The sequence below is a fragment of the Mytilus californianus genome, unplaced genomic scaffold (assembly GCF_021869535.1).
Source record: "Mytilus californianus isolate M0D057914Y unplaced genomic scaffold, xbMytCali1.0.p SCAF_16, whole genome shotgun sequence".
Classification (NCBI taxonomy): domain Eukaryota; kingdom Metazoa; phylum Mollusca; class Bivalvia; order Mytilida; family Mytilidae; genus Mytilus; species Mytilus californianus.
In genome coordinates, this window is record NW_026262648.1 from 3,349,811 (window position 1) to 3,376,152 (window position 26,342).

General features: G+C 32.3%; 1 protein-coding gene across 1 annotated transcript in view; it reads right to left on the reverse strand.

The window, feature by feature from the left end:
- LOC127726088 (prolyl 4-hydroxylase subunit alpha-1-like) overlaps nt 1-26,342 on the reverse strand; it is a 134,545-nt gene that overhangs the window by 64,940 nt on the left and 43,263 nt on the right. Inside the window, exon 2 of the mRNA XM_052233423.1 lies at nt 12,136-12,302. Within this exon, the coding sequence (XP_052089383.1) occupies nt 12,136-12,302 (167 nt within the window). The remainder of the gene's footprint in view (nt 1-12,135; nt 12,303-26,342) is intronic.

The following is a 26,342-nucleotide window of genomic DNA, read 5'->3' on the forward strand; positions in this document are numbered from 1 at the left end:
TTACATGAGGATTTGTTCACCCTCTTTTTTGTTTTGAGCAAAAACTAAAGAAATAGAGAGAAAATAAACAGACTAAATGATCAGCAATACAAGATCAACAAAACAGAGATTTTTGTCATGAATTCTATTCTCATCTACAATGTTGGAGAGTGTCCTTTATTGAATATGCACATAAACCAAGGTGAGCGACACAGGCTCTTTAGAGTCTCTAGTTTCTTTTGCAACGGCAGTAGTGGTTTTCTTCTAATTCAGCTAGGACTCCTCTATGACCTCCTTCGTAGCACGATTTAAGACCATGTTCCACGTAAAATGACATTTCTTCGTCGATGCCGAATTCATTTGATATGAGGGTTTTAGTTTATCTTCCTTATTTTCAGGTTGTTTGATATCGGTAACATCGGGAATGCATATTCAATTGTCTCTCATTGAGCGATTATCTCTGTAATTATGACCCCAACTTACAAGTTTTATTTTCAAATTGGAGTTTTTCTTTCCTGCAACTTCTGTTCTGTTACACCCTTTTGATTTATTTGTAGCAGCATAGCTGAAGCACTTTTGTCCCCAATAACGAATTGCTGTTCCATGGCACTCATTCAAATGACAAAGTTTGCTACTTAATTTTTCTTTTTTTTTCGTTCCCAGAAAAGTGGTAAGAGATATTGTTGGAGTCATCAGAAAAGCTTGATACGGCGTTCCTGTTGCAGGTTGACCATAAGCATTTAACTAATATAGACTACTCACATTATTCTTCACTGCTTCTTTTGCATAGGCACTTTTTCAATACTAGATTTGTGAAGTATTGAAAATGTACCTAACATGTAGTGCTTTTTAAGTTCTACAAAATTATAAAAATTTAGTTTTACAGTACTACACTTGTACTATAGATTTGGAGAACCAAATTTGTACTGTAATTGTATAGTACTATTTAAGTACTGGATTTTTTTGGTACTTTTGCAATGTAAACTTATTTTACAGTTCAAGCACTTTAAATGTTAAGTACTTGATAATAACTTTAAGCTTACAGTTCTTTTTTTTATCTTTATTTCAAGAAATGCTGCATACAAATAAAACAAACATTTCTGAATTCTCAATAATTTAATGAAAATTGAAAGCCTAATGTCTTTCAAGACCACGATTAACTCGGAGAACAATTCTCTTTATCGGAATATTTATCGTTTATTATTAAGTATTATATTTAATGCAGCAGTGGAAAATGATCATTATTGTATTAAATTCCAGTTGAAGCGTTATAAAGCGTTACTAAAGACTGAAAAGGGAAAAAATTCATCAGAAGCATATTCCATTGAAAATCTTTTATGATCAGACAGTTTGAGAATAATAGTTATCCATCAATAACGTACGACACTCAGTAAGTGAAAAATCAAAATTAAGAATGTGATGCCTTTTCTCGGCATGATTGATACGTAGAAGGCTACCTAATTTGTTACCTCATGTTGTTGTATCAAAGGCTCAATATTTCATTTAATGCAAGTTAAAGCTTTACGGTTACTTTTGGTTTAAATCTGGCTGATAAAAGTCAGAATTTAAATTGCACTATCATCCCAATGAAAATAACCAGAAGAACCGAAAGTGTTAGGTAAAGCAATCCGAAAACATATAAAAATTAAGAAAAAAGAAAAAAGGCATTTAGTAGACAACATAATGTAGTCATATGTGGGGGGATGTAACAAAATGAATGTTATTTGATTTTTGACAACCTGCCACTTTTAACTTTTTATTATGAAAAAACATCTTGAAACATTTTGTACAATGTCACTTTTGATAAATAGAAGATGGGGCTTCCGAGTAGGAGAATCATGATGTAGGATAGTAGGGTGTGTCCAGTGTCAAAGGGGTCCTTTAGTAAACGAGTTTAAGCAAACGGAATGACACACGGCTAAAATTAAATACCTATAATAGGAAAATTATTATATTTTACAATAATGGTTGTCGTCGTAAGTTTCCGTGGTCACGATTTTCTAAATTTCGTGCTTTACAGTGACCCCAGATATCATATTGTACGGGGAATCTTTAACATAAAAAAAAAATTATTGTGCTCTTTGTTGGTGGATAAAATAGTATTTAAAATATAGTGTATACATTCAATATATCATATAACGGAAGCGGAAATATTTAAGTAATTTTAGAATAAGTATTTCAGCATTTTAGTAAGACTAAAGTTTTACCCAAAATTCACCACATTTTTATCGAAAGCAAAGTTATGACATGTATTAACAAGCGATTTATTTTTTATTCTAAATATAGCAATAAGTCACAGTTCATGTGTGTGCCAAATTTCTTGTGTGCAATATGAGTCGTTGTGACGATACTAGCAATTCAAAACACAATTTGAGTCAACAGCTTTGCATTGATTCAACGCGGAATATCTCGTGCCGTTGAAGCCCCCGTCACACTTAGACCAAGACCATGAAGATCCTACTACGATCTATAAAGAAATAAGATCGCGGTGAGATCGTGGTATGGTCGGCTTGAATATTCAATATTTCATAGTGTTAGCGATAAGATCCTGCTACGATTCCGCTACGACAGTAACACGTTCTAGTTACGATATTGTCACCAACAGATAGGACCATAAGCTATCATAAATTCAAAGCAATCAATACATATTTAGTTATGTTTTAATTTATCAAAAACATCAAAATCAACATTATTTAGATCCAATTAAAATCATATTCGAATATCTTACTACGATGTTAAAATTTCATCCTTTGAAAATAAGTTTATTCAAGTGATTTATACGTTAACATAGCTCGTATCTAAATATACGTGCTTTATAAAAAACAAAACTGTAAAGATTAGACTGTTTTGTTTTCATAAAATATATAAGATATATTATATAATCTAGTTTTTATAAGATATGTTATAAACTTTATTAGACATCTTATAAAATATATGAGATATCTTATATATTTATAAGATATCTCATATAATATATAAGATATCTTATATATTATATGAGATATCTTATATATTATATAACATATATTATATAAGATATCTTATATATTATATAAGATATCTCATATAGTTTATAAGATATCTTATATACTTTATAAGATATCTTCTAAAGTTTATAAGATATCTTATAAATATATTTTATATAAAATATCATATATACTTTATAAGATATCTCATATATATTTTATAAGATATCGTATATAGTTTATACGATATCTCATGTAGATTATTAGATATTTCATATAATTTATAAGATATCTTATAAAAAAATTATTTATAAATCATACGAGATATCTTATAAACTATATAAGATATCCTAATAATTATATAAGATATCTTATAAACTATATAAGATATCCTTTAAACTATATAAGATATCTTATAAACTATATGAGATATCTTATAAAGTTTATTAGATATCTTGAAGTTAGAATAAATAGTAAAACGAGTTGTCATAACTCAAAGATACTTTACACGTATCTATACTACTAAAATAACGAGGTCCAATTTGTTAGCCGGCATGACTCAAAGAATTCAACTTCATATATAACTAATATAGGAAAATGCTGTTGATTTAAAATTACACCATTCCAGGTCATTTTGTTTTCCACATAATTAATATTACCAATAATTAACAATTTCCAGGTCGAATCCTATACCGATACCAGTCGTATTTTGTCTTCTCCTTCTCTTTGTAAATTCCTCCGTTACCGGAGCACACGTGTCACATGGTATTGAAAGCCCTTAAATTTGATACTTCTTATTTAAAAATCAAAAATTAAGAATTAAAATACTAATACAAAAAGGAAATATACATTTACATTCCTTCATAAAATGTTATTGTCCTAAAAGTTTACAGAAATGTAAAAACCGTAATTGAATATAATACTGTTACGCCTATTAGTACAAGTGAATTATTTACATAACATGCATAATGCATATATATATATATATATAGAATTTCGGTTTAATTCCTGACATATGTCACATGTAGTTTCCGGTTGTAGTAAGAAAACCAGGACGGGTTCAAACAGAAAGTTTTTTAAAGCAGAGAAAACTGTGCACCTTATAATCAGCATGACCTTATCAGATGACAATACGAATACTAAAATTCCAGGCTATGGATAAGGCGGAGGTAATTTTATTGTAAATAGAATGTTAAATGTATACATCTGTTTGTGTACTATACGCAGATAATACTGTTCTTTTTTTGTGTGTGTGTGTTGGGGGGGGGGGGGGGGGGAGGGGGGAGGGAGTAGTTCAGCTGATTCGTGCATATTTTTAGAAGAATTGTGGGTTTGATGATAAAAGCATGAAACTTTTCACAATTGTAGATATATATTAGGTAGTCAATTTCAGCTATGAACACACTCTGAAAAATTCCAATATGGTGGCCATTTTTAAGATGTCTGCCAATCAGTTTAAATTTCACAACCTTGTATAAATTAAAGCAAATAATATGGTTGTCGTCGAAAGTTTCTGTGGTCACGATTTTCTAAATTTTGTGCTTTACAGGGTGACCCCAGATATCATATTGTACGGGGAATCTTTAACATGAAAAAAAAATGATTGTGCTCTTTGTTGGTGGATAAAATAGTATTTAAAATATAGTGTATACATTAAATATATCATATAACGGAAGCGGAAATATTTAAGTAATTTTAGAATAAGTATTTCAGCATTTTAGTAAGACTAAAGTTTTACCCAAAATTCACCACATTTTTATCGAAAGCAAAGTTATGACATGTATTAACAAGCGATTTTTTTTTATTCTAAATATAGCAATAAGTCACAGTTCATGTGTGTGCCAAATTTCTTGTGTGCAATATGAGTCGTTGTGACGATACTAGCAATTCAAAACACAATTTGAGTCAACAGCTTTGCATTGATTCAACGCGGAATATCTCGTGCCGTTGAAGCCCCCGTCACACTTAGACCAAGACCATGAAGATCATACTACGATCTATAAAGAAATAAGATCGCGGTGAGATCGTGGTATGGTCGGCTTGAATATTCAATATTTCATAGTGTTAGCGATAAGATCCTGCTACGATTCCGCTACGACAGTAACACGTTCTAGTTACGATATTGTCACCAACAGATAGGACCATAAGCTATCATAAATTCAAAGCAATCAATACATATTTAGTTATGTTTTAATTTATCAAAAACATCAAAATCAACATTATTTAGATCCAATTAAAATCATATTCGAATATCTTACTACGATGTTAAAATTTCATCCTTTGAAAATAAGTTTATTCAAGTGATTTATACGTTAACATAGCTCGTATCTAAATATACGTGCTTTATGAAAAACAAAACTGTAAAGATTAGACTGTTTTTTTTTTCATATAATATATAAGATATATTATATAATCTAGTTTTTATAAGATATGTTATAAACTTTATAAGATATCTTATAAAATATATGAGATATCTTATATATATATAAGATAACTCATATAATATATAAAATATCTTATATATTATATGAGATATCTTATATATTATATAACATATATTATATAAGATATCTTATATATTATATAAGATATCTCATATAGTTTATAAGATATCTCATATAGTTTATAAGATATCTTATATACTTTATAAGATATCTTATATACTTTATAAGATATCTTCTAAAGTTTATAAGATATCTTCTAAAGTTTATAAGATATCTCATAAATATTTTTTATATAAAATATATATCATATATACTTTATAAGATATCTCATATATTTTATAAGATATCGTATATAGTTTATACGATATTTCCTGTAGATTATTAGATATCTCATATAATTTATAAGATATCTTATAAAGAAATTATTTATAAATCATACGAGATATCTTATAAACTATATAAGATATCCTATAAACTATATATTCAAACCAAATATTTAAAAAAACATATAAAATGTATCAAACATTTCTATTAAGTCAATGACGTTATATTAGACTTTTATTATTTTTTTTTTCAAAATGGCGGAAAATTTCAAAATGACCGCCACAAAGTAAAAATGAACGAAACTAAGACAAGGCTTTGCTGATATTCATTTTTTCTATCGAATTGCACTCTGCAGTTCATACAATATTCTAGGGATTGCGTTTCCATGATACATGGATGCTGTTTGCGAGACAATTTAGACAATTTAAAGCAAAGATCCCATAATCTTTCGAACATTTTCAGGACGCCATCAGAATTTGTTTGACTGTTAAGGCGGCTCACGGGTATAAATCAATTTTTTTTTTAAATATAGGATTTCGCTATTTTTTTCTATAAATAAACTTTATCCTTTACTTAATAGAAAAACAAAATAAAAATATGGGGTCACCGTTCATTTAAGCTCAAAATCTGCCTTTGAAATAAGCATGCATTTTTGTTCAGGTACTTTTTTTCTGTTAAACTAATAGGAGAAAAAAAGGTAATAATGAAATAAAAAAAGAACTAAATTACAGAAATCGCTTAAATTTTAATATAGTTTAGTTTAAGTACAGCTTATTTGAAAAAAATAATAAAAAATATAGGTCACCGATGAGTTGAAAAAGATATTTCAATTTTTATGCAAAAAAAATGGCATTTTTACACCAAAGGGAGATAATTTGGAGCTTTTTCAATGATATAAACATTTTAAAAGTCATCTGGGGTCAAAATGAATCGATTTTCTCGGTTGATTTTTGTACCATTTCATAAAGTAACAACTAATAGTATAATAAATAAAATTTGTAATGAAAAACAAAATGTTTGATTTTTTGCTGAAATTTTTGTACCCACGAGCCTCCTTAAGTACCATCTAAGTCACAAATGATAATGGATATGTTCCACTTCTCCTTACCACAATCCTTTCTTTTTCCTCGATTGTGGTAACATCAAGTTGATAAATAAATACGACTATTCACCAAATTTCTACCGGCAATGAGTAACATCACGAGTGCTACCAGTTGGCCAGAAACTACACACTCTTCCGAACACCAGCGTTGACCCTAGTTTTGAGGAAAAAGGACTCGTGTTGTTTATGCTCTCAAGGTTGTGTTGTTTGCTCTTTATTTTTCAATGTATGTGCTGTCAACCAGTGAAAGTCTTATTTATCCATCTTACAGGCATGGAAAAACTTATTTCATTGCAAACGTTTAGATTCGGTCAAGTTTTAGATAATTTACATGACTTTTGTACAATGGTTTTTACATGTTTTAAATTTTGTGATTCTAAGGGTTAGAAAGAGACATTTATAAATCCACTATTATATGATATATGTCTAACTACTGGATATGACTCATCAATATATTTAAACAAGAGCACCTAGGGTTTTCTCCATGTTCCTATCTGGTTTTGTTTTAGCAATGTGTTTTGATTGCCTATGTATCTTCTCCACCTTTTTATCATCTCAACTACAACATATTTCACATTAGTTTTCAAAAGGACGGCCCATTTAGGGTTTGACCCACTCCCTACGATATTTAAAACAGGACCGTACATAACGTCATTGTTCTCGCTCGTTTTCTACCGTAACATCTATTTTATATCCCCCTTAAGGTGGCACGGTAGTATTTCCTGGACCATAAGGGATAATGATAGCCTTTTTAGAATTTTCACCACTTTCTAACACTGCTAAAAATTCTACATTCACAGTTAACTAAAGTACTTTCATTTTACTATTCAGAAATGAATTTGAATATGTATCATGACCGTTTACTTTTTTTGCTATCTTTAAGAACCTAAGGCCACTAGTGCTTTTAGGTCTTTTATCGTGCAGTGAATACAAAATTTAAAAAATTTCTAAAAATTCATTTTCATCTGTATGTAAAATTATTTCATATTTTTCTTCACCTGATTCATCCCTCAGTTTGGGAAAGTATGTTCAGTTGATACTGTATTTTTTGTCCAATCATAAAACAATTAATGACATTTGCATGGAAAATGAATAAATTATTTAATCTTGCTGATAAACAGTCATAATTACATTCTTTGTCAAAAAAAAATGTCTTGTCAGTGTAAAGAAACCCCTATTGCTATCTCTATTTCAGCTAAATATGAGGGCTAATTGAATAAGTAAGGACCCCTTAACCACTTGCTGGTTCCAAAAAAGCTGATAATGGTGTCATGTTACCACAGAACTACAAATTAAACCTAAAGAAAACTAGTAAAGCTGTACTTGTGTGGAAAAAAATAATAAATTATGGAATTTATTTCTTTCGGTGAAAATGTTAGGACGTACATGTACAGGCAAAAAAGAAATATGTCGCGTCTCAAATTCCAGTGGTTGCACATGTGTTAGACACTACGAAAAGTTAAAGCGAGCATTTATAATTAAAAATGTATTGCAAGTTACATAAAAATAATGAATTTCTACTTTCTAGGTAAATTTTTACTTTATTACCCACAGATCAGGCAAAATTTGCTGAATCAGCAATTGTCACTCCCAGGGGTGGAATTTAAGGGCTGTTTTTATCATAGTTGCCCTTAATCAACTTTTTATTGATAAACTTACAAATTGCATAGGTAAAAGAAATCCTTCATTGATTTAGTGTAAACATGTATATCCCCCTTAAGGTGGCACGGTAGTATTTCCTGAACCATAAGGGATAATGATAGCCTTTTTAGAATTTTCACCACTTTCTAACACTGCTAAAAATTCTACATTCACAGTTAACTAAAGTACTTTCATTTTACTATTCAGAAATGAATTTGAATATGTATCATGACCGTTTACTTTTTTTGCTATCTTTAAGAACCTAAGGCCACTAGTGCTTTTAGGTCTTTTATCGTGCAGTGAATACAAAATTTAAAAAAAATCTCAAAAATTCATTTTCATCTGTATGTAAAATTATTTCATATTTTTCTACACCTGATTCATCCCTCAGTTTGGGAAAGTATGTTCAGTTGATACTGTATTTTTTGTCCAATCATAATGTTCAGATACATTGACTTAAGTAGGGTACACAAAAGAGCAACCTAAATTCTGGAATGCAAATACTACCGTGCTACCTATAGCTTCAATTATATGTTTATTTTACCGTGCATCGCATGCATATTACTTGATCTATAGACACACAATAAATTTTTCCCAACATAATTTCATTCTTTTTCCTCTTTTTTTTGGACTCGTATAGGAATAAACTTTAAACCATAACTAGTCATTATCCGGAAATTTTTTTATCTCAAGGATTCGGTTAAACATTATAAAAAGTCAAACTTTAATCAACAAATATATAACTTGTGACTAAAATCTTAAGCAAAATATCCAAAAAAAGCACAGATCATGCACCAGATCACCTCGAAACTATCAAGTTAATTGTTGAAAAATACTGTATTCGAGTCATATGTTTTCTTGTTTTCGAAGAAAAATGCCTTTAATTCCTGCCGACTATAAATTAAATAAAGAATTGTATTTTATATATGTTTTCAGCATTCCGAGGACCCTTGATATATATAAAGAGACAAAACATTTATCTTTTTAAATTTCAAAAAGACAACCAAAACCATGAATTGAGGGGTACTCTGTAAAAGTGCTAAATTACAATTGCTAAATGTGACCAAAGAAACTTTTTACGACCAGACGAAAATAATAATATAGATATTATTCTATCTTTTTAAACAATTTCCAAGCGTGTGTTGTTCCGGTACATTAAACCCGTTAATAAAGCGTCTTTTTCCAGGTCAATTGCAGTGCTAAAAATGAACTGCAAAAAATATAGTTACTGTAAATATGTGTTCAACAGTATCTATAAGTAAGACTAAAAATGAAAGTCATTGTGATGAAGGAACAATTAAAGATAACGAAGATGGTATTTAGATGGTAAAACAAGAGAAATATGAATTCCATTACTTAAGGGCAATTACTCTTATGATGAGTGAACTGACATTACAGCTTTTTGACTTATTTGTAGATCTTGTTTTGTTGATCGTCTTTGTTAATTAGAGTTTGTATTTCGCTAATATGGTTTTTGCCCAAAATGCAAAAATGGGTTAAATCATAATTACAGGACAAAAACTTCTATTAGGAGTTGATTGACGATTTTGGCCATGTTGACTTGAAAATAGATCTACGACATTTATGTCATGAACACGAGACATACCGATCCTAGATTCCGTCGTCGGCGTCAGTGGCGTCAACATTTAGGTTCAGTATATAGTTAAAGTTTTTTGAGTCATCAATAACTTTGTCAAACCTTCATGGAAATTTATGAAATTTGGACAGAAGCTTGTTTATGACCAAAATACAACATTTAGAGCAAAATTTTGAAAACATTTATTTTCATTTTTTTCGTATTTTACTGATAAATGGACTTAGTTTTATTACATTTAGCATTCAGATTTAGTCTGAGGTTAAAGTTTTTCAGTCATCAATAACTTGTCAAACCTTCATGGAATTTTAGGAAATTTGGACAGAAGCTTAGTTGTGACCAAAATACAGTATTAAGAGCAAACTTTTGAAAATATATATTTTCATTTTTCCGTATTTAACTGATAAATGGACTAAGATTTACATTTAACATATAGATGCAGTCTGAGGTTAAAGTTTGTTACATATTAATTACTTTATCATACCTTCATAGAATTTTATGAATTTTTGGCAAAGCATTTTTATGATTAAGAAATAATGTCTGAAGCAAACTTTTGAAAATATATTTTTTTTCATTTTCAGTGTTTTTCTGATAGATGGACTTAACTTTTTACAGTTAACATTTACAGACAGTCTGGGGTTAAACTTTTTTGACGTGATAAATTGTAAACCTTCATTGATTGTTATGAAACCTGGACAGAAGCTAAAATTAAATCTTCAAATTTTCAAGGCCATGAAATAGCATCTAAAGAAAAAGTTTGATTTTTTTTTTAGTTCTTTATTTTACTGGTAAGTTTTATCATTACACTTTTACACTGACAGCAGCAATCGCAGGCGAAACACAGAGTTCCGCGGAACCCCTTACGAAATTTTGTTATTTAAAGTTTCTTTATATCTATTATAGTTTTCAAGGTATTATAGGCAAAATTCAAAAATGGTCATTTACGGGCAATAACTACTATTAGGAGTCGACTGGGGGTATTTTTGCCATTAAAAGTTTAGCTCTGTTTATTGTAGTTTTCAAAAAAAAACCTTTGCTTATTTGTTAATCTTGAATTACTAATCATTTTATTTTCTTTAAAGGTTCTCTCTATTTATTATAAGTATCAAGATAATAGAGCAAAACACAAAAAATTGGAAAACGTCGTCATTTAAGGGCAGGGAGATCTCTTTATTCTGAACATATCTGCCCTTGTCAGAATTTTCTATCTATATAAAAAGAAGGAGATGTGGTATGATTGCCAATGAGACAACTATCCACCAAAGTTCAAATGAGGTGGGTGTAAGCAATTATAGGAAACCGTACGTACACTATAACGTTTTACAAGATAATAGACAATACTTGCATTTGCCATTATGTTCTATTCTTAGCGTTGGCGGACATTTGGTTATGCGGCTGGATCACCGGACACATTTATAAAACTAGATATCCTCAGTTTGGTTTTATTTGGCCCAGTAGTTTCAGAGGAGAAGATTTTTGTTAACGGACGGTGACGACGAATGCTAAGTGATAGCAATAGCTCACACTGACCCTTTGTGCCAGGTGAACTCAATACTGCAGTTAAATTATTTGGAATAAATTTTAAAAGTGGGAAAGGGAATTGTTAACATCAAGGTATATTTTGAGTTTGGCAAATTATCGTTGTATGAAACGTACGTTATATATACGAAATGCCAACAAAGAGAAATCTGCAGAAAACCCGATAACCTATGTTTGTTACTTGAGGAGACCATCGACAAGTTAGAGCAACCGTTATCTGTGAAAAATGTCAACCAGCCTAACAACCTTGGATACTATATTATTGTTTTCTTTAGAAAAAAAAACAAAAAAAACTCAAATGGTTAAATTTTCAAATTTTTTTATAATATGTTTGTATGTCAACTACGCTCCGCTCCATTTATTTATCATTTTATAATCTATGCATTCATAGTGCATAATAATGTGTATTGTCTTTTGAATGTTTTTACTTTAAAGACAATAAGCTGTGACAGCAAATAAAACATTATTATAACAAATATATTCATAAAGTGATTACTAATTTATTCAAACAACTGAAATATCTGAACGACTTCAACTTAAACTTACATAATGCAGCATCATCTAGTCTACATTCTGCACATAATATGTTACTATAGACGACTGGCCATTTGTATATAAATCTTCCAAGTAGATGAAAGGAATTTATTGGGTTTTCTGCATATCTTGGATTTTGACTGCTGTCTGTTACGGCTGATTCTAGGTCATTTAATAATCTAAAAAAGACGAAGTCAAAATCCGATTGATATAAAATGTTTTGTTTGTAAATTCCCGGTTCATAAAGGTTTTAATTGTGCTTTAAAAGATTGCTATTTAGACAGTAACTGGAAACAGCAAACATAATCAACAATACAAGACAAAATTACCGAGACAATCAATTGTATCCTTTATACAAAAACAGAAACTTTAAAGAGCAAAACCTATCATAACTTAAGTTATTCACTGCTTAGTGCCATCTACAGACAATTTACCTAGTATTTACATTTATTAAAATAAAACTATAAAATTAACGATACCAATTTTTATCGACCAGATCTACAACTATTATATTTAAACCAAACTTGACTGATCCTAAGTCATGCCGAGAAAGGACAGCCCGAAATGCTCCTTTTCTATATCAATAATAAACTATACAAACTATGTAGCCAAGGTATCTGTCACACAACGTACATCGCTAACTGGAGATGACCAGGATATTTAAGAACGAACTTACGAAAGCGTAACTTGACGAATCGTACGAAACGGGAGCTGCTGTTTTATACATAGTAATATATAATTCTAACATAAAAACGCTGGTTGAAGTATGGTAATTCGCATCGTCTGCATGTAGTTTAAAGAAGATATTACCTGTATCTGTATCTAACTCCTAACATTAATATTTCAATGTTTTCTACAATAGCAAATGGTACAATCAGTATCCAAGACTCTGTTTTGAAAATTGAGGTTCCAGAAGGGGTTTTAATGAGTTTTAGGGATAAGAAAAGGGTGATAGCATAGATTGAAGTTGATTTGATTGATGATCAATACGTATATAACTTAACGAAATCGTTTCCACTTATCAAAAGTTATAAATAATCTAAGGTGTGTTATTGGGGACTTGTCATTTTCTTTCATTGGGAAAAGAGGGGCCAGGGGGGAGGGGGTAGGAAACATCTGGATTTCTCTTATTTTTTTCAAGTCCCCACCTTGAAGAAGAAAAACAAATTCAAAAGACATGAAAATTTCAACCCCCCCCCTTTTCAACACATTTCAATAATTTTGTTCTTTACAAAAAAAAAGTACATTTTCTATTTATGTTATTATTATTGGAAATAAAGCTTCAAGTGGAGAAGTTGTTTGTGACTACAGGAAACTTTATCTAGATATGCCTGTATTGTTCCCAGTGACATAACACACCTTCTTTCAATTTCAGAACATTGTTCCTATAATTCTTTATACAAAAAGTTAGTGACTTAGCTTCAGATAAGAATACTTTCCTGGAAGAACATGTTGAAACTTATGATGTTTTTCTAAACAATTGAGTCGAGCGGAGCGAGGTGAAAAAATGTATGTCTATCCTGCCAAAATAAATATATTTTCTTTATTGTAAGGGGAATCGTTGGGTGTTGGTCGCCTGACTCCATATATCCAGGTCATAAAGGAAATTTATTCACGTTAAGACGTATTAACAATGCCACACTTGACTCGTAGATATCATCTTGAGCCATCGAAATATATACTCAGTCATGAGTTTTGCGATTAATCATGTTAGGAAACAACTTATGATATAATCAGTGTTTTATTATATGGAAAGGGGTATAATATTAAGAAAACCTAAAAAAAAAAAAAAAACCTGGAAGACATCAAACCATTATTCCCTATTATTGTCATTATCCATGTCCAACAAACAAAGTTTAAGCCAAAAATTATGACACAATAATTAAAGATATGACATTTGAATCAAGTGTTAGACACTTCTGTTGAATAATCAGATACTGATTTAGAGTATATTCATCATATTAGCTATAATTTGTTCATGTTTAAAATACAGAATAGCTTAAATCTTGTAAAAAAAATTTCGATGCCCCCCATCTGAAGTATTGAAAAATTTAATACGTCCCCTTTCCATTCCCAAATATTTTCGAGGCCCCCCTTAATCCCCCCTTTTCAGGATGCAAATGACCAGTCCCTTTGGAAGAACAAAAATACCCTGTTTTCCCCCATGAGTTGAGCAAAACTGAGAGGTATTATATCAAAATTCCGAAATAAACAAAGGTTGACGTACCATCATCTAAATAATATTTCTTCAATCATATTATTTGCTTTCTGAGTATTTTGAGAAATCAATGATATATCAAATACTCAGATCGGTGAAACGTACTATAACAATCTAGGCAATTGCATGTGTACCAAACAAACGATGTCAGACGAAGTATGTTGCGGTCCATAAATTGGTCTTTGGACTTTATAAATTTTAATCCTATCCAGTATGCACTAAATCATTGCATCTTCTCTGACATAGTCATATATCCATACTAAAATGTTGTTTTAAGTATGGATAGTAAAATAAGGGGTTGTAACAGAGTTGGTAAATGCACTCGAAACTAGGTCAGACATACGCAGTAAAAATAGATAAGTGGTATAAGCATAGAAAATTGAATATTCAAATCAATAATAATTCATAAATATTAAACACAAAAAAAGGGGGGGGGGTCTACCCCATAAGCGCCTGTGGTCATTTTGACATGTATGTTTTCCCTTCTAAATAGTTGTAAGGCTTTAAAATTATTTTTAATGTCTTCGTATGCGTTATTAATGGACCAAGTATGTTTTTTGTCTAGTTAACTCCCTTAAAAAAATTTTATTTACTCTTATAACCAGTTTTTTTACACTAAAAAAGTTTTGCCATTGTTAGAGGTTGACAGAAATCATTTTTTTTTCAATTGGTACAAAACACTATAGGTTTTCTTTTTTTTTATTATAAACTGATAGATTTGTTTGTCTGAAACTTGAATACCCAATTAAAAACACAGAACAAACATACGTTCCGACAACAATAATTTCATAAATTATTTCAAATCATCAACATTCTTCATTTATATTTGTTTGAACATTGCAAAAGTCGTCGGTGTACATTTCATCATGCTTTCAACAATAACAAACAACCCATATGTATCGTAAGATATGTAACACTTTCGGAAATTTTTAAACGTCTTTCACTTATATTATGAAAACCTTTTTTTAAAATCGGTATATTTGATGCATTTCTATCTATTAACGTGATTACATCCATGCAAATACACTTTAAATATGATAAAATCTTTTAAGTTTTAAGATAACCGCTCCTATTACGCTCGTTCGTCAAGATATGTTCGTTCGTCAAGATCCTGGTCATCTCTACATAGACAATAATAGTGCATCAACGATATAATGATGAGGCTTAGAAACGGGGAAATGCGAGGCTCTGCCGAGCTTTTTCCCCGTTTCGGGCCGAATACTTGTATCGTTGAAATGTCAAGTCAATGCACTATTATTGTCTTTATACTGCAATCTAGAAAAACACATTTCCAATTGTTGTTTAATGTGTTAATGTTATTTATTTGATTTAAAAATTGGGAAAAATCCCCCTCTTAAAAAGGCCTCATATCAGGCGGAGAAATATACAACACAATGAAATGTACATTACCTGTTGAAACCCGCAGTCGAAGGTGAACGAATTCGTTTGAGTATGGACTAAAATATCAACAATAAGCATAAAACATAATGATTTATAGGTTTAAAATAAAAACGATTAACAAGTGAAATATGTTTATAAATATAATATCCAAAAATTGTAAAAGAAATAAGTTTGAGTCGTTCCACGCTTCGCTTCGTTGTATACATTGGAAACAAGAACAGGTTGAAGAGGTCCTATGAATAATTAAATATAGTTTCGGCAACTTCTATTTAAATATTCATGAGGAAAAGTGATATCAGGTCAGTGACAACGCATTTTGACTGCTCAAATAGAACGAGTGCAGTATAATACAGTTTATCAACGCAAGTCAAATGATAGTCGCTAATGCAATAAATTGTAGTTCGAATAATTTCACACGTATACTTAAATACACGTGCAGGATTCTGCCATGCAGTTTCTTTTTGTGTTAATAGGGAATTTATATTTTAGTTTGGACTTTGAGGCAGCAGATACTCTGTTAACTAATTAACTGTTTGTTTTTTTTTACCGATGACATTGTTTTGTTAGGAAACACGGAAGATGAGCTACAAACTCCATTAAACATAGTACATAAATTTGCTTCAAAATGGAACTGAAAGTTAAACTCAACAAAGTTGAAAATTTGGTGACGGATAAAAAGAAAGACTCAAATGGAAAGTAGTACTTAGGAGATGGTCTCATTGGAGAAATCAATGAATATAAACATTAAGCGTACATTTTTCAAGATCAAGAGCAGTATCTGAAAGACATTTCTAACGGAAAATCAATCATGCTATTCGTATTTTAAGTGAACAAGCGGATTTTAATATGTGAAGTTAGCAGCCGGTTCGTTATTCGATATTCGATATTCAATATCCAACCGGCTGCTAGCAGTCGGTTGGATATTCAAAATTTAGTTGAAAATCATAAAAAAATTAAATACTTGATAACATTAAAGGCAAGATTTTCATAGTTAAGAGGACTGATAAGATGCGTAGGAAATCGTTTAATGACCTCTTCAAGCTGTCGTAAATTCTCGAATATAAATATAAACCCGTTTCTAAGTTGCATATTTGTCTTTATGTAATATAGATTTTTATCAATAAAACAACTTCAAATATGTACTTTTATATATGATATTTCTTAACACAAAAGGAAAAACCTATAACTCTAGAAACATTTAGAAATATAAATAGAAATATTTATGGAAAGCCCAAAAAAGAAATATATAGTGAAAACCTACCTGACACCGCTTAAATGAGGGTGAGACCCCCCTGGTCTTTCAATGGCCATAACATTCAACTTAATCATAGACTCTGTATATGTAAAGGTTGTATTAGAAGGATTTTCCAGAATAATGTCATCTTCGATATCTACGGAGGGCTTAGATTGTCACTTTTCAGCTAAAAATTGTCAAAATTTTAGGACAAAGGGCACAGGGCAATGGTGAGAGCCCCCTGATCTCTCCATCTTTCTAATATTATGCAGACATTTAATTAATAGGTAGATACATACGTGACTAAAAGGAATTTGGGTACACTTTTTGTCTTCCATGTTTACGGAGCGCCCAAAGTGCCAGTTGGATATTCAAAATATATAGTGAAAACCTACCTGACACCGCTTAAATGAGGGTGAGACCCCCCTGGTCTTTCAATGGCCATAAAAATCAACTTAATCATAGACTCTGTATATGTAAAGGTTGTATTAGAAGGATTTTCCAGAATAATGTCATCTTCGATATCTACGGAGGGCTTAGATTGTCACTTTTCAGCTAAAAATTGTCAAAATTTTAGGACAAAGGGCACAGGGCAATGGTGAGAGCCCCCTGATCTCTCCATCTTTCTAATATTATGCAGACATTTAGTTAATAGATAGATACAAACGTGACTAAAAGGAATTTGGGTACACTTTTTGTCTTCCATGTTTACGGAGCGCCCAAAGTGCCAGTTGGATATTCAAAATATATAGTGAAATAAAATTGAGAATGGAAATGGGGAATGTGTCAAAGAGACAACAACCCGACCATAGAACAGACAACAGCAGAAGGTCACCAACAGGTCTTCAATGCAGCGAGAAATTCCCGCACTCGGAGGCGTCCTTCAGCTGGCCCCTAAACAAATATATATACTAGTTCAGTGATAATGAACGCCATACTAAACTCCAAATTGTACACAAGAAACTAAAATTAAAAATAATACAAGACTAACAAAGGCTAGAGGCTCCTGACTTGGGACAGGCGCAAAAATGCGGCGGGGTTAAACATGTTTGTGAGATCTCAACCCTCCCCCTATACCTCTAGCCAATGTAGAAAAGTAAACGCATAACAATACGCACATTAAAATTCAGTTCAAGAGAAGTCCGAGTCTGATGTCAGAAGATGTAACCAAAGAAAATAAACAAAATGACAATAATACATAAATAACAACAGACTACTAGCAGTTAACTGACATGCCAGCTCCAGACTCCAATTAAACTGATTGAAAGACTATGTCTTCATCATATGAATATCAGGCACAATCCTTCCCGTTAGGGGTTTAGTATCTTACCATCATGACATATATGAGAAGAACATAACCCGTGTCATGCCAACAAACCTACCTGACACCGCTTAAATGAGGGTGAGACCCCCCTGGTCTTTCAATGGCCATAAAATTCAACTTAATCATTAACTCTGTATATGTAAAGGTTGTATTAGAAGGATTTTCCAGAATAATGTCATCTTCGATATCTACGGAGGGCTTAGATTGTCACTTTTCAGCTAAAAATTGTCAAAATTTTAGGACAAATAGCACAGGGCAATGGTGAGAGCCCCCTGATCTCTCAATCAGGGGGTCTCACCTTCATTTCAGCGGTCTCAGGTAGGTTTTCGCTATATATTTTGAATATCCAACTGGCACTTTGGGCCCTCCGTAAACATTAAAAACGGAAAGTGTACCCAAATTCCTTTTAGTCACGTTTGTATCTACCTATTAGCCAACTCTCTGCTTAATACTAGGCAGATTGAGAGATCAGGGGGCTCTCACCATTGCCCTGTGCCCTTTGTCTTGAAATTTTGACAATTTTTAGCTGAAAAGTGACAATCTAAGCCCTCCGTAGATATCGTAGATGACATTTTTCTGAGAAATCCTTTTGATACAATCTTTATTTATACAGAGTCTATGAATTAGTCGAATTTTATGGACATTGAAAGAAATGGGGGTCTCACCGTCATTTAAGCGGTCTCAGGTAGGTTTTCGCTATATATTTTGAATATCCAACTGGCACTTTGGGCCCTCCGTAAACTAGAAGACAGGAAGTGTACCCAAATTCCTTTTAGTCACGTTTGTATCTACCTATTAGCCAACTCTCTGCTTAATACTAGGCAGATTGAGAGATCAGGGGGCTCTCACCATTGCCCTGTGCCCTTTGTCTTGAAATTTTGACAATTTTTAGCTGAAAAGTGACAATCTAAGCCCTCCGTAGATATCGAAGATGACATTTTTCTGAAAAATCCTTTTGATACAATCTTTATTTATACAGAGTCTATGAATTAGTCGAATTTTATGGACATTGAAAGAACAAGGGGGTCTCACCGTCATTTAAGCGGTCTCAGGTAGGTTTTCGCTATATATTTTGAATATCCAACTGGCACTTTGGGCCCTCCGTAAACATAGAAGACAGGAAGTGTACCCAAATTCCTTTTAGTCACGTTTGTATCTACCTATTATCCAACTCTCTGCTTAATACTAGGCAGATTGAGAGATCAGGGGGCTCTCACCATTGCCCTGTGCCCTTTATCTTGAAATTTTGACAATTTTTAGCTGAAAAGTGACAATCTAAGCCCTCCGTAGATATCGAAGATGACATTTTTTCTGAGAAATCCTTTTGATACAATCTTTACTTATACAGAGTCTATGAATTAGTCGAATTTTATGGACATTGAAAGAAATGGGGGTCTCACCGTCATTTAAGCGGTCTCAGGTAGGTTTTCGCTATATATTTTGAATATCCAAGTGGCACTTTGGGCTCTCCGTAAACATAGAAGACGGAAAGTGTACCCCAATTCCTTTTAGTCACGTTTGTATCTACCTATTAGCCAACTCTGCTTAGTACTAGGCAGATTGAGAGATCAGGGGGCTCTCACCATTGCCCTATGCCCTTTGTCTTGAAATTTTGACAATTTTTAGCTGAAAAGTGACAATCTAAGCCCTCCGTAGATATCGAAGATGACATTTTTCTGAGAAATCCTTTTGATACAATCTTTATTTATACAGAGTCTATGAATTAGTCGAATTTTATGGACATTGAAAGAAATGGGGGTCTCACCGTCATTTAAGCGGTCTCAGGTAGGTTTTCGCTATATATTTTGAATATCCAACTGGCACTTTGGGCCCTCCGTAAACTAGAAGACAGGAAGTGTACCAAAATTCCTTTTAGTCACGTTTGTATCTACCTATTAGCCAACTCTCTGCTTAATACTAGGCAGATTGAGAGATCAGGGGGCTCTCACCATTGCCCTGTGCCCTTTGTCTTGAAATTTTGACAATTTTTAGCTGAAAAGTGACAATCTAAGCCCTCCATAGATATCGAAGATGACATTTTTCTGAGAAATCCTTTTGATACAATCTTTATTTATACAGAGTTTATGAATTAGTCGAATTTTATGGACATTGAAAGAACAAGGGGGTCTCACCGTCATTTAAGCGGTCTCAGGTAGGTTTTCGCTATATATTTTGAATATCCAACTGGCACTTTGGGCCCTCCGTAAACATAGAAGACAGGAAGTGTACCCAAATTCCTTTTAGTCACGTTTGTATCTACCTATTATCCAACTCTCTGCTTAATACTAGGCAGATTGAGAGATCAGGGGGCTCTCACCATTGCCCTGTGCCCTTTATCTTGAAATTTTGACAATTTTTAGCTGAAAAGTGACAATCTAAGACCTCCGTAGATATTGAAGATGACATTTTTCTGAGAAATCCTTTTGATACAATCTTTACTTATACAGAGTCTATGAATTAGTCGAATTTTATGGACATTGAAAGAAATGGGGGTCTCACCGTCATTTAAGCGGTCTCAGGTAGGTTTTCGCTATATATTTTGAATATCCAAGTGGCACTTTGGGCTCTCCGTAAACATAGAAGACAGGAAGTGTCCTCAAATTCCTTTTAGTCACGTTTGTATCTACCTATTAGCCAACTCTCTGCTTAATACAAGGCAGATTAAGAGATCATGGGGCTCTCACCATTGCCCTGTGCCCTTTGTCTTGAAATTTTGACAATTTTTAGCTGAAAAGTGACAATCTAAGCCCTCCGTAGATATCGAAGATGACATTTTTCTGAGAAATCCTTTTGATACAATCTTTATTTATACAGAGTCTATGAATTCGTCGAATTTTATGGACATTGAAAGAACAGGGGGGTCTCACCGTCATTTAAGCGGTCTCAGGTAGGTTTTCACTATGTATTTCTTTTTTTGGGGCTTTCCATATATATTTCTATTTATATTTCTAAATTTTTTCTAGAGTGATCGGTTTTTGTTTTTGTTTTAAGAAATATTAGATATAAAATTACAGTTTTGATGTCGTTTTATTGATAAAAAATCTATATTACATAAAGACAAATATGCAAATTACATAAGCATTGATAAGGGTTTATATTTGAGGACAACGAGAGTTTAATACAACTTGAAGGGGTCATAAAACGATTTCCTACGTATCTTTTCACTCCTTTCAACTATAAAAATCATGCTTTTAATGTTATCAAATATTATATTTTTTATGATTTTCAACTAAATTTGAATATCGAACCGACTGCTGGCAGCCGGTTGGATATTGAATATCGAATATCGAATAACGAACCGGCTGCTAACTTCACATCCATATTTTAATCGCATACATTCGGAAATTTTATTCGGATTTCGGCTATTCCCCATTATTGATGTACAGCTGTTTGGTAATGTGTCAGTCATTCCAAGGCGGTATAGAACTTCTTGAAAGGTTTCTGTATTGAAAGGTTTCTGTAATAAGTGGGAAAAGTTATCATAAACACTGCAATGAGTATTTCTTAAGGTTTATGACCCCTTCTGTGGGCTGTGAATTATGAAGTTTTCAAGTTTTCAAATTGCAATAGCATCAAAACAGCAAATATAATGAATAATAAAGATGGGTCATTTTGTACATATACCGAGGGGAAACTTCGTGCAAAGCATAATTATTTATAGTTTCATTGCATTGAATAGAAAAGGGGAATTTGGTGAAAATAAAATCAAGAATTTTGTAGAAAATCCACAGACTTTAATACAGAGATTTTTGTTATAAAATTTAAAACATAGTTTACTCACTTGTATTTCTATGATCAGATAGCGTTTATTGTTTACAAAAAGTCCTAAACAACCTTTAAATTCCAAAACACCTCGTGCTGAGTCATTAAAGTCGAGCGCACCCTAGAAGGTGTACTTGAATTGGTCAATATTTTTATTTATTTTAACCAATATCTAAATTTATAAACTTGTTTTAAGGAAATCATTGCTAGCACTGCATGCAATAACCCTCTATCTATCAAGTACAGAATTGCCAAATATTAGAGTACAAGGGGAAAGGCTGTGGATTTTCTATAAAATTTCCATTAGCATTGAAGCAACACAAGGGTACATAATCGATAATGTGTATTCCTTAAGGTTCCGCTAAAGTCAAATTTTTCTTCATATGAGGCATTATATTAAATGTGTTATTTCTAAGCTAGTTCTTACACTTGTGTCTTTATATTAAGTCCATACGTTAACACCAATATGAAGTTACTTGTAATGAAAGGATTTTGGAAAATTTCAAAAAACAAAATACGTAATTCTGATTTTAAAAGATGAAAATTGGACTTTCCAAGACACATTTTTCCAATAAATCCAGTTCTCATAAATAGCACTTTTCCTTGCCCAGGATCGTACAATGTATGGGTGAAGTTTGTATGAAGTACAAGCTAGCATTTAAAATGCATGTCAATTATCTGTTAAACAGTTCTACTAAATTGTTTGACTGCTGTACAAAAAATAAAGGGCGCCATTTTTAAATTTCAATGTGGCGTTGAATTTCCAGCATGCATTAGAAATCCCTAGCTTTGATCCCCCTTTATTATGATTTTTCTTAAATTTAATATTGTATTGCGTGTCCATAACATTTATTTGTTAAATGCATTTACATTTTTTTACCTTAAAATCAACATTTATTTACAGTTGTCCATACCTTTGGAAACCGAAAGTAGAAGTTAAAATTAATCCGCTGTTTCGAATTAGAGAAAACTCTATAATATTGAAATTTTTAATAATACAACATTGGTTTCGATACGAAGAAGTTAATTTTAATATTAAATGCTTAGTTATTAAACGATTTACATAATATTTAAGGCACCAATTAAGTTAGAGACAGAAGTGCGTTCGCTGGGTTTGGCTACTGTTATGTTGGCTCAGTTCATGGGATTTTTACAGAAATTTAAGCTTGAAAGCAGTCCAAAGGTCCCAGGATCTAAAAGATATGACATTAATGTACGTGCAGTTTGGGGCAGTATGGTGACCGGCAATGGCCCATCTCACCTTAATGAGTTTTTAGCAACTCTAAATTCCCTATGGTTATCGCAGCCGTCTTTTAGCGCAATTGAAACAGAGATAGGCAATTGGTGGCACAGCGTTCTAGATAAAGAGATGATGATTGCAGGCCAAGAAGAGAGGCGTCTAGCTATTGAAAGAAATGATTTCCATGAAGAAATTCCGGCAATTAGTTATAGCAGATGGTGGGTGGTCTAAAAGAACACATAAACATTCGTACAATGCAGCTGGTGGTGTAGCTATAATTATTGGCAAAGAAACAAAAAAATTATTACACATTGGAGTTCGAAACAAATATTGCTACATCTGTAACAAAAATGATAGTACACCTCATACTTGCTTCAAAAATTGGGATCAAGACAGTCAGTCGATGGAGGGTGACATAATATTGGAAGGGTTTCGTGAGGCCGAAAACAGACACGGACTTAGATATATGAGACTGGTAGGGGATGGGGATTCCTCTGTTTTTGCTAGAATCAGAGAGGAAGTACCAGGTTAGGGACGGTCTGTTTCAAAAGAGGAGTGTGCAAATCACCTTTGTAAATGTTTTAGATCAAACCTAGAAAAATTGGTAACAGATAATCCACTCTATAAAGGAAAACATCACTTGACAAAAAATACTCGAGTTCGACTTGTAAGTGCACTCAGATGTGCGATACGTGTCCGCTCCAGAGATCTCAAGGACAAAAAAATTGATAAATATAATGTCATAAGAAAACTAACACATGACATAAAGAATTCTGTTCACCATGTTTTTGGCAACCATAGCCAATGTTCTGATTTTTGTCGGGCAAAAAATCAGCAGCTCCAAACTACAAATGAGGATAATACATCTCTACAAATATCTACCAACACATCTGAATCAGGTATTGAAGAACAGTTAATTGACCAACAGATAAATTACTGGAGTGAGGGGGCCTCTATTTCAGCGCAGGAACAGGCTCGCTTTAGTACCACGATAGCATACAGTAATGTGGAGCAGCACATCATAAAAGACGTAACAAACCTTTTATGCAGGATTGCTGAAAAATCCGATCGACTTATAAACAACTCCACAACTAATCTCGCAGAAAGCTGAATGCATATCCGAACCAAGTTTGATGGGGGCAAGGTACACAACCTCTGCAATCGTGGATCTTGCCATGCTCGTTGCTATGGTGGGGCTCTACGAATGAATTTAGGACCACAGTGGTCTTGTAAGGTTTGGGAGTCAAGTACTGGTACTGAGCAAGGACATCTTTTTCGGAAATTGTATGTTCGTCATGAACAGACATTGGCCAATTCGATCAGGCACAAGTCTAAACCTAATATTCAACAGGTTCGATGGAAGAAAAAGATGTCCTGTCTCAAAACAAGCACCTCCAAGAAAGCTCGCAAAGCTTATGGTCCAGAAGCCATGGATGTTACTGATGACGTTTCTTCTGATAATCTCGAAAAACTGAAACAAGACTATTTAAACCTTCATATTCACCTTTCGGAACAACAACGCTTAAACATAACAAATTTGACAATTTTACAATCACAATCTGGTCTTTGGCATTCTGAGAGAAAAAAAAGAATTACAGCATCTAATTTTGGATCTATTGTTAAACGAAACCCGTCACTTCTAACAGCTAAATTTATCCGTAATATTCTATACTCTACATTTACTGGAAATCGTCACACCAGAAAAGGTATTCTTGATGAAGATACAACTATTGAAGAATATAAATTGAAAAAAGCTGAGGAATCCGAAAATGTTTGTGTTGAGCGCAGTGGACTTGTTATACATCCAACTCAAACATTCTTGGCTGGAAGTCCAGATGGTTTAGTTTCAACATCTAAAGGAAAATCTGGTTTAATTGAAATTAAAAATTTGTTACATTCCAAACCTATAAATCTTTGGCAAGCTTCAGAAAACAATAACTTTTGTCTCAAAAATCTGAATGGAAAACTGGAACTTAAAGAAAATCACATATATTTTTATCAATGCCATGGTCTTATCAACATTTGTAACAGAGAATGGATCGATTTTGTAGTTAGAACTTTAAATACTCATCATCTTTTTATTCAGCGAATTTATCGTAATATTGATTTGTGGGAAAACACCATGTTGCCAAAACTGGAAGCATTCTACAACAAAATGCTACTTCCAGAGTTAGCAAGTCCTCGAGAAGGAAAAAGCCCAGGCATTCGAGAACCTGAAATATGGGTAAGTTGTTATGAATACAATATTGTGTGGAATGAGGTTAAGAGAATACAGATGAATGGAACAAAACTAGACAAAAATCAGGCCAATAGAAAAAATTGGATGATAATGTACAGTAAGAATAGAGAAAAATCACCTAAATTATGGTATATGAAAATGCATGACATCCCCATTCAGATCCCCTGACATGAAGTATGGTAACCATTAGTAAAATACGTTTGATATACATGTACAACAGTAAGTATAGACAAAGTGCATTAAAGCTATTTTTTTTCAATCGGATGCCTTCCATCGCCTTATATGAGTGTAAGTTGAAAATATGTATGATTTTCATGTTGATTTTCAATTGAAACTCATACTGGTATCATTAAACAATTATGTTCATGCTATTACGTGTACAAATGTATGTTAAATAAAAATTTAATTTATATTAATATGACAGACATCAAATAATGCTATATAGACTAAGAGATAATGTGTTTACTGGCATATTAAGCATTATATATTTGATTTGTTGGTGTTTAAACTGATCATGAAAGATAAATTGTCTTGTATCATATATGAAAACATGTATTTAAAAGAACTACTTGGTATACATGGTATATGTCAATGTCAGTATGGCAAATAAAAATTATTTGTATTTAATCCTTCTATAAATTAAATGGTAATTGCTTGTGAATATTGCATAAGAGCTTATACAAAGATATATGTATATATTACAGGTATATAAATAAGTCTAAATTGAAAACAACGTTCAAACCCATGATTGCGTTGGATAAAAACCGCAATTTTTATACGTGTGCATGCAAAACAAATTTC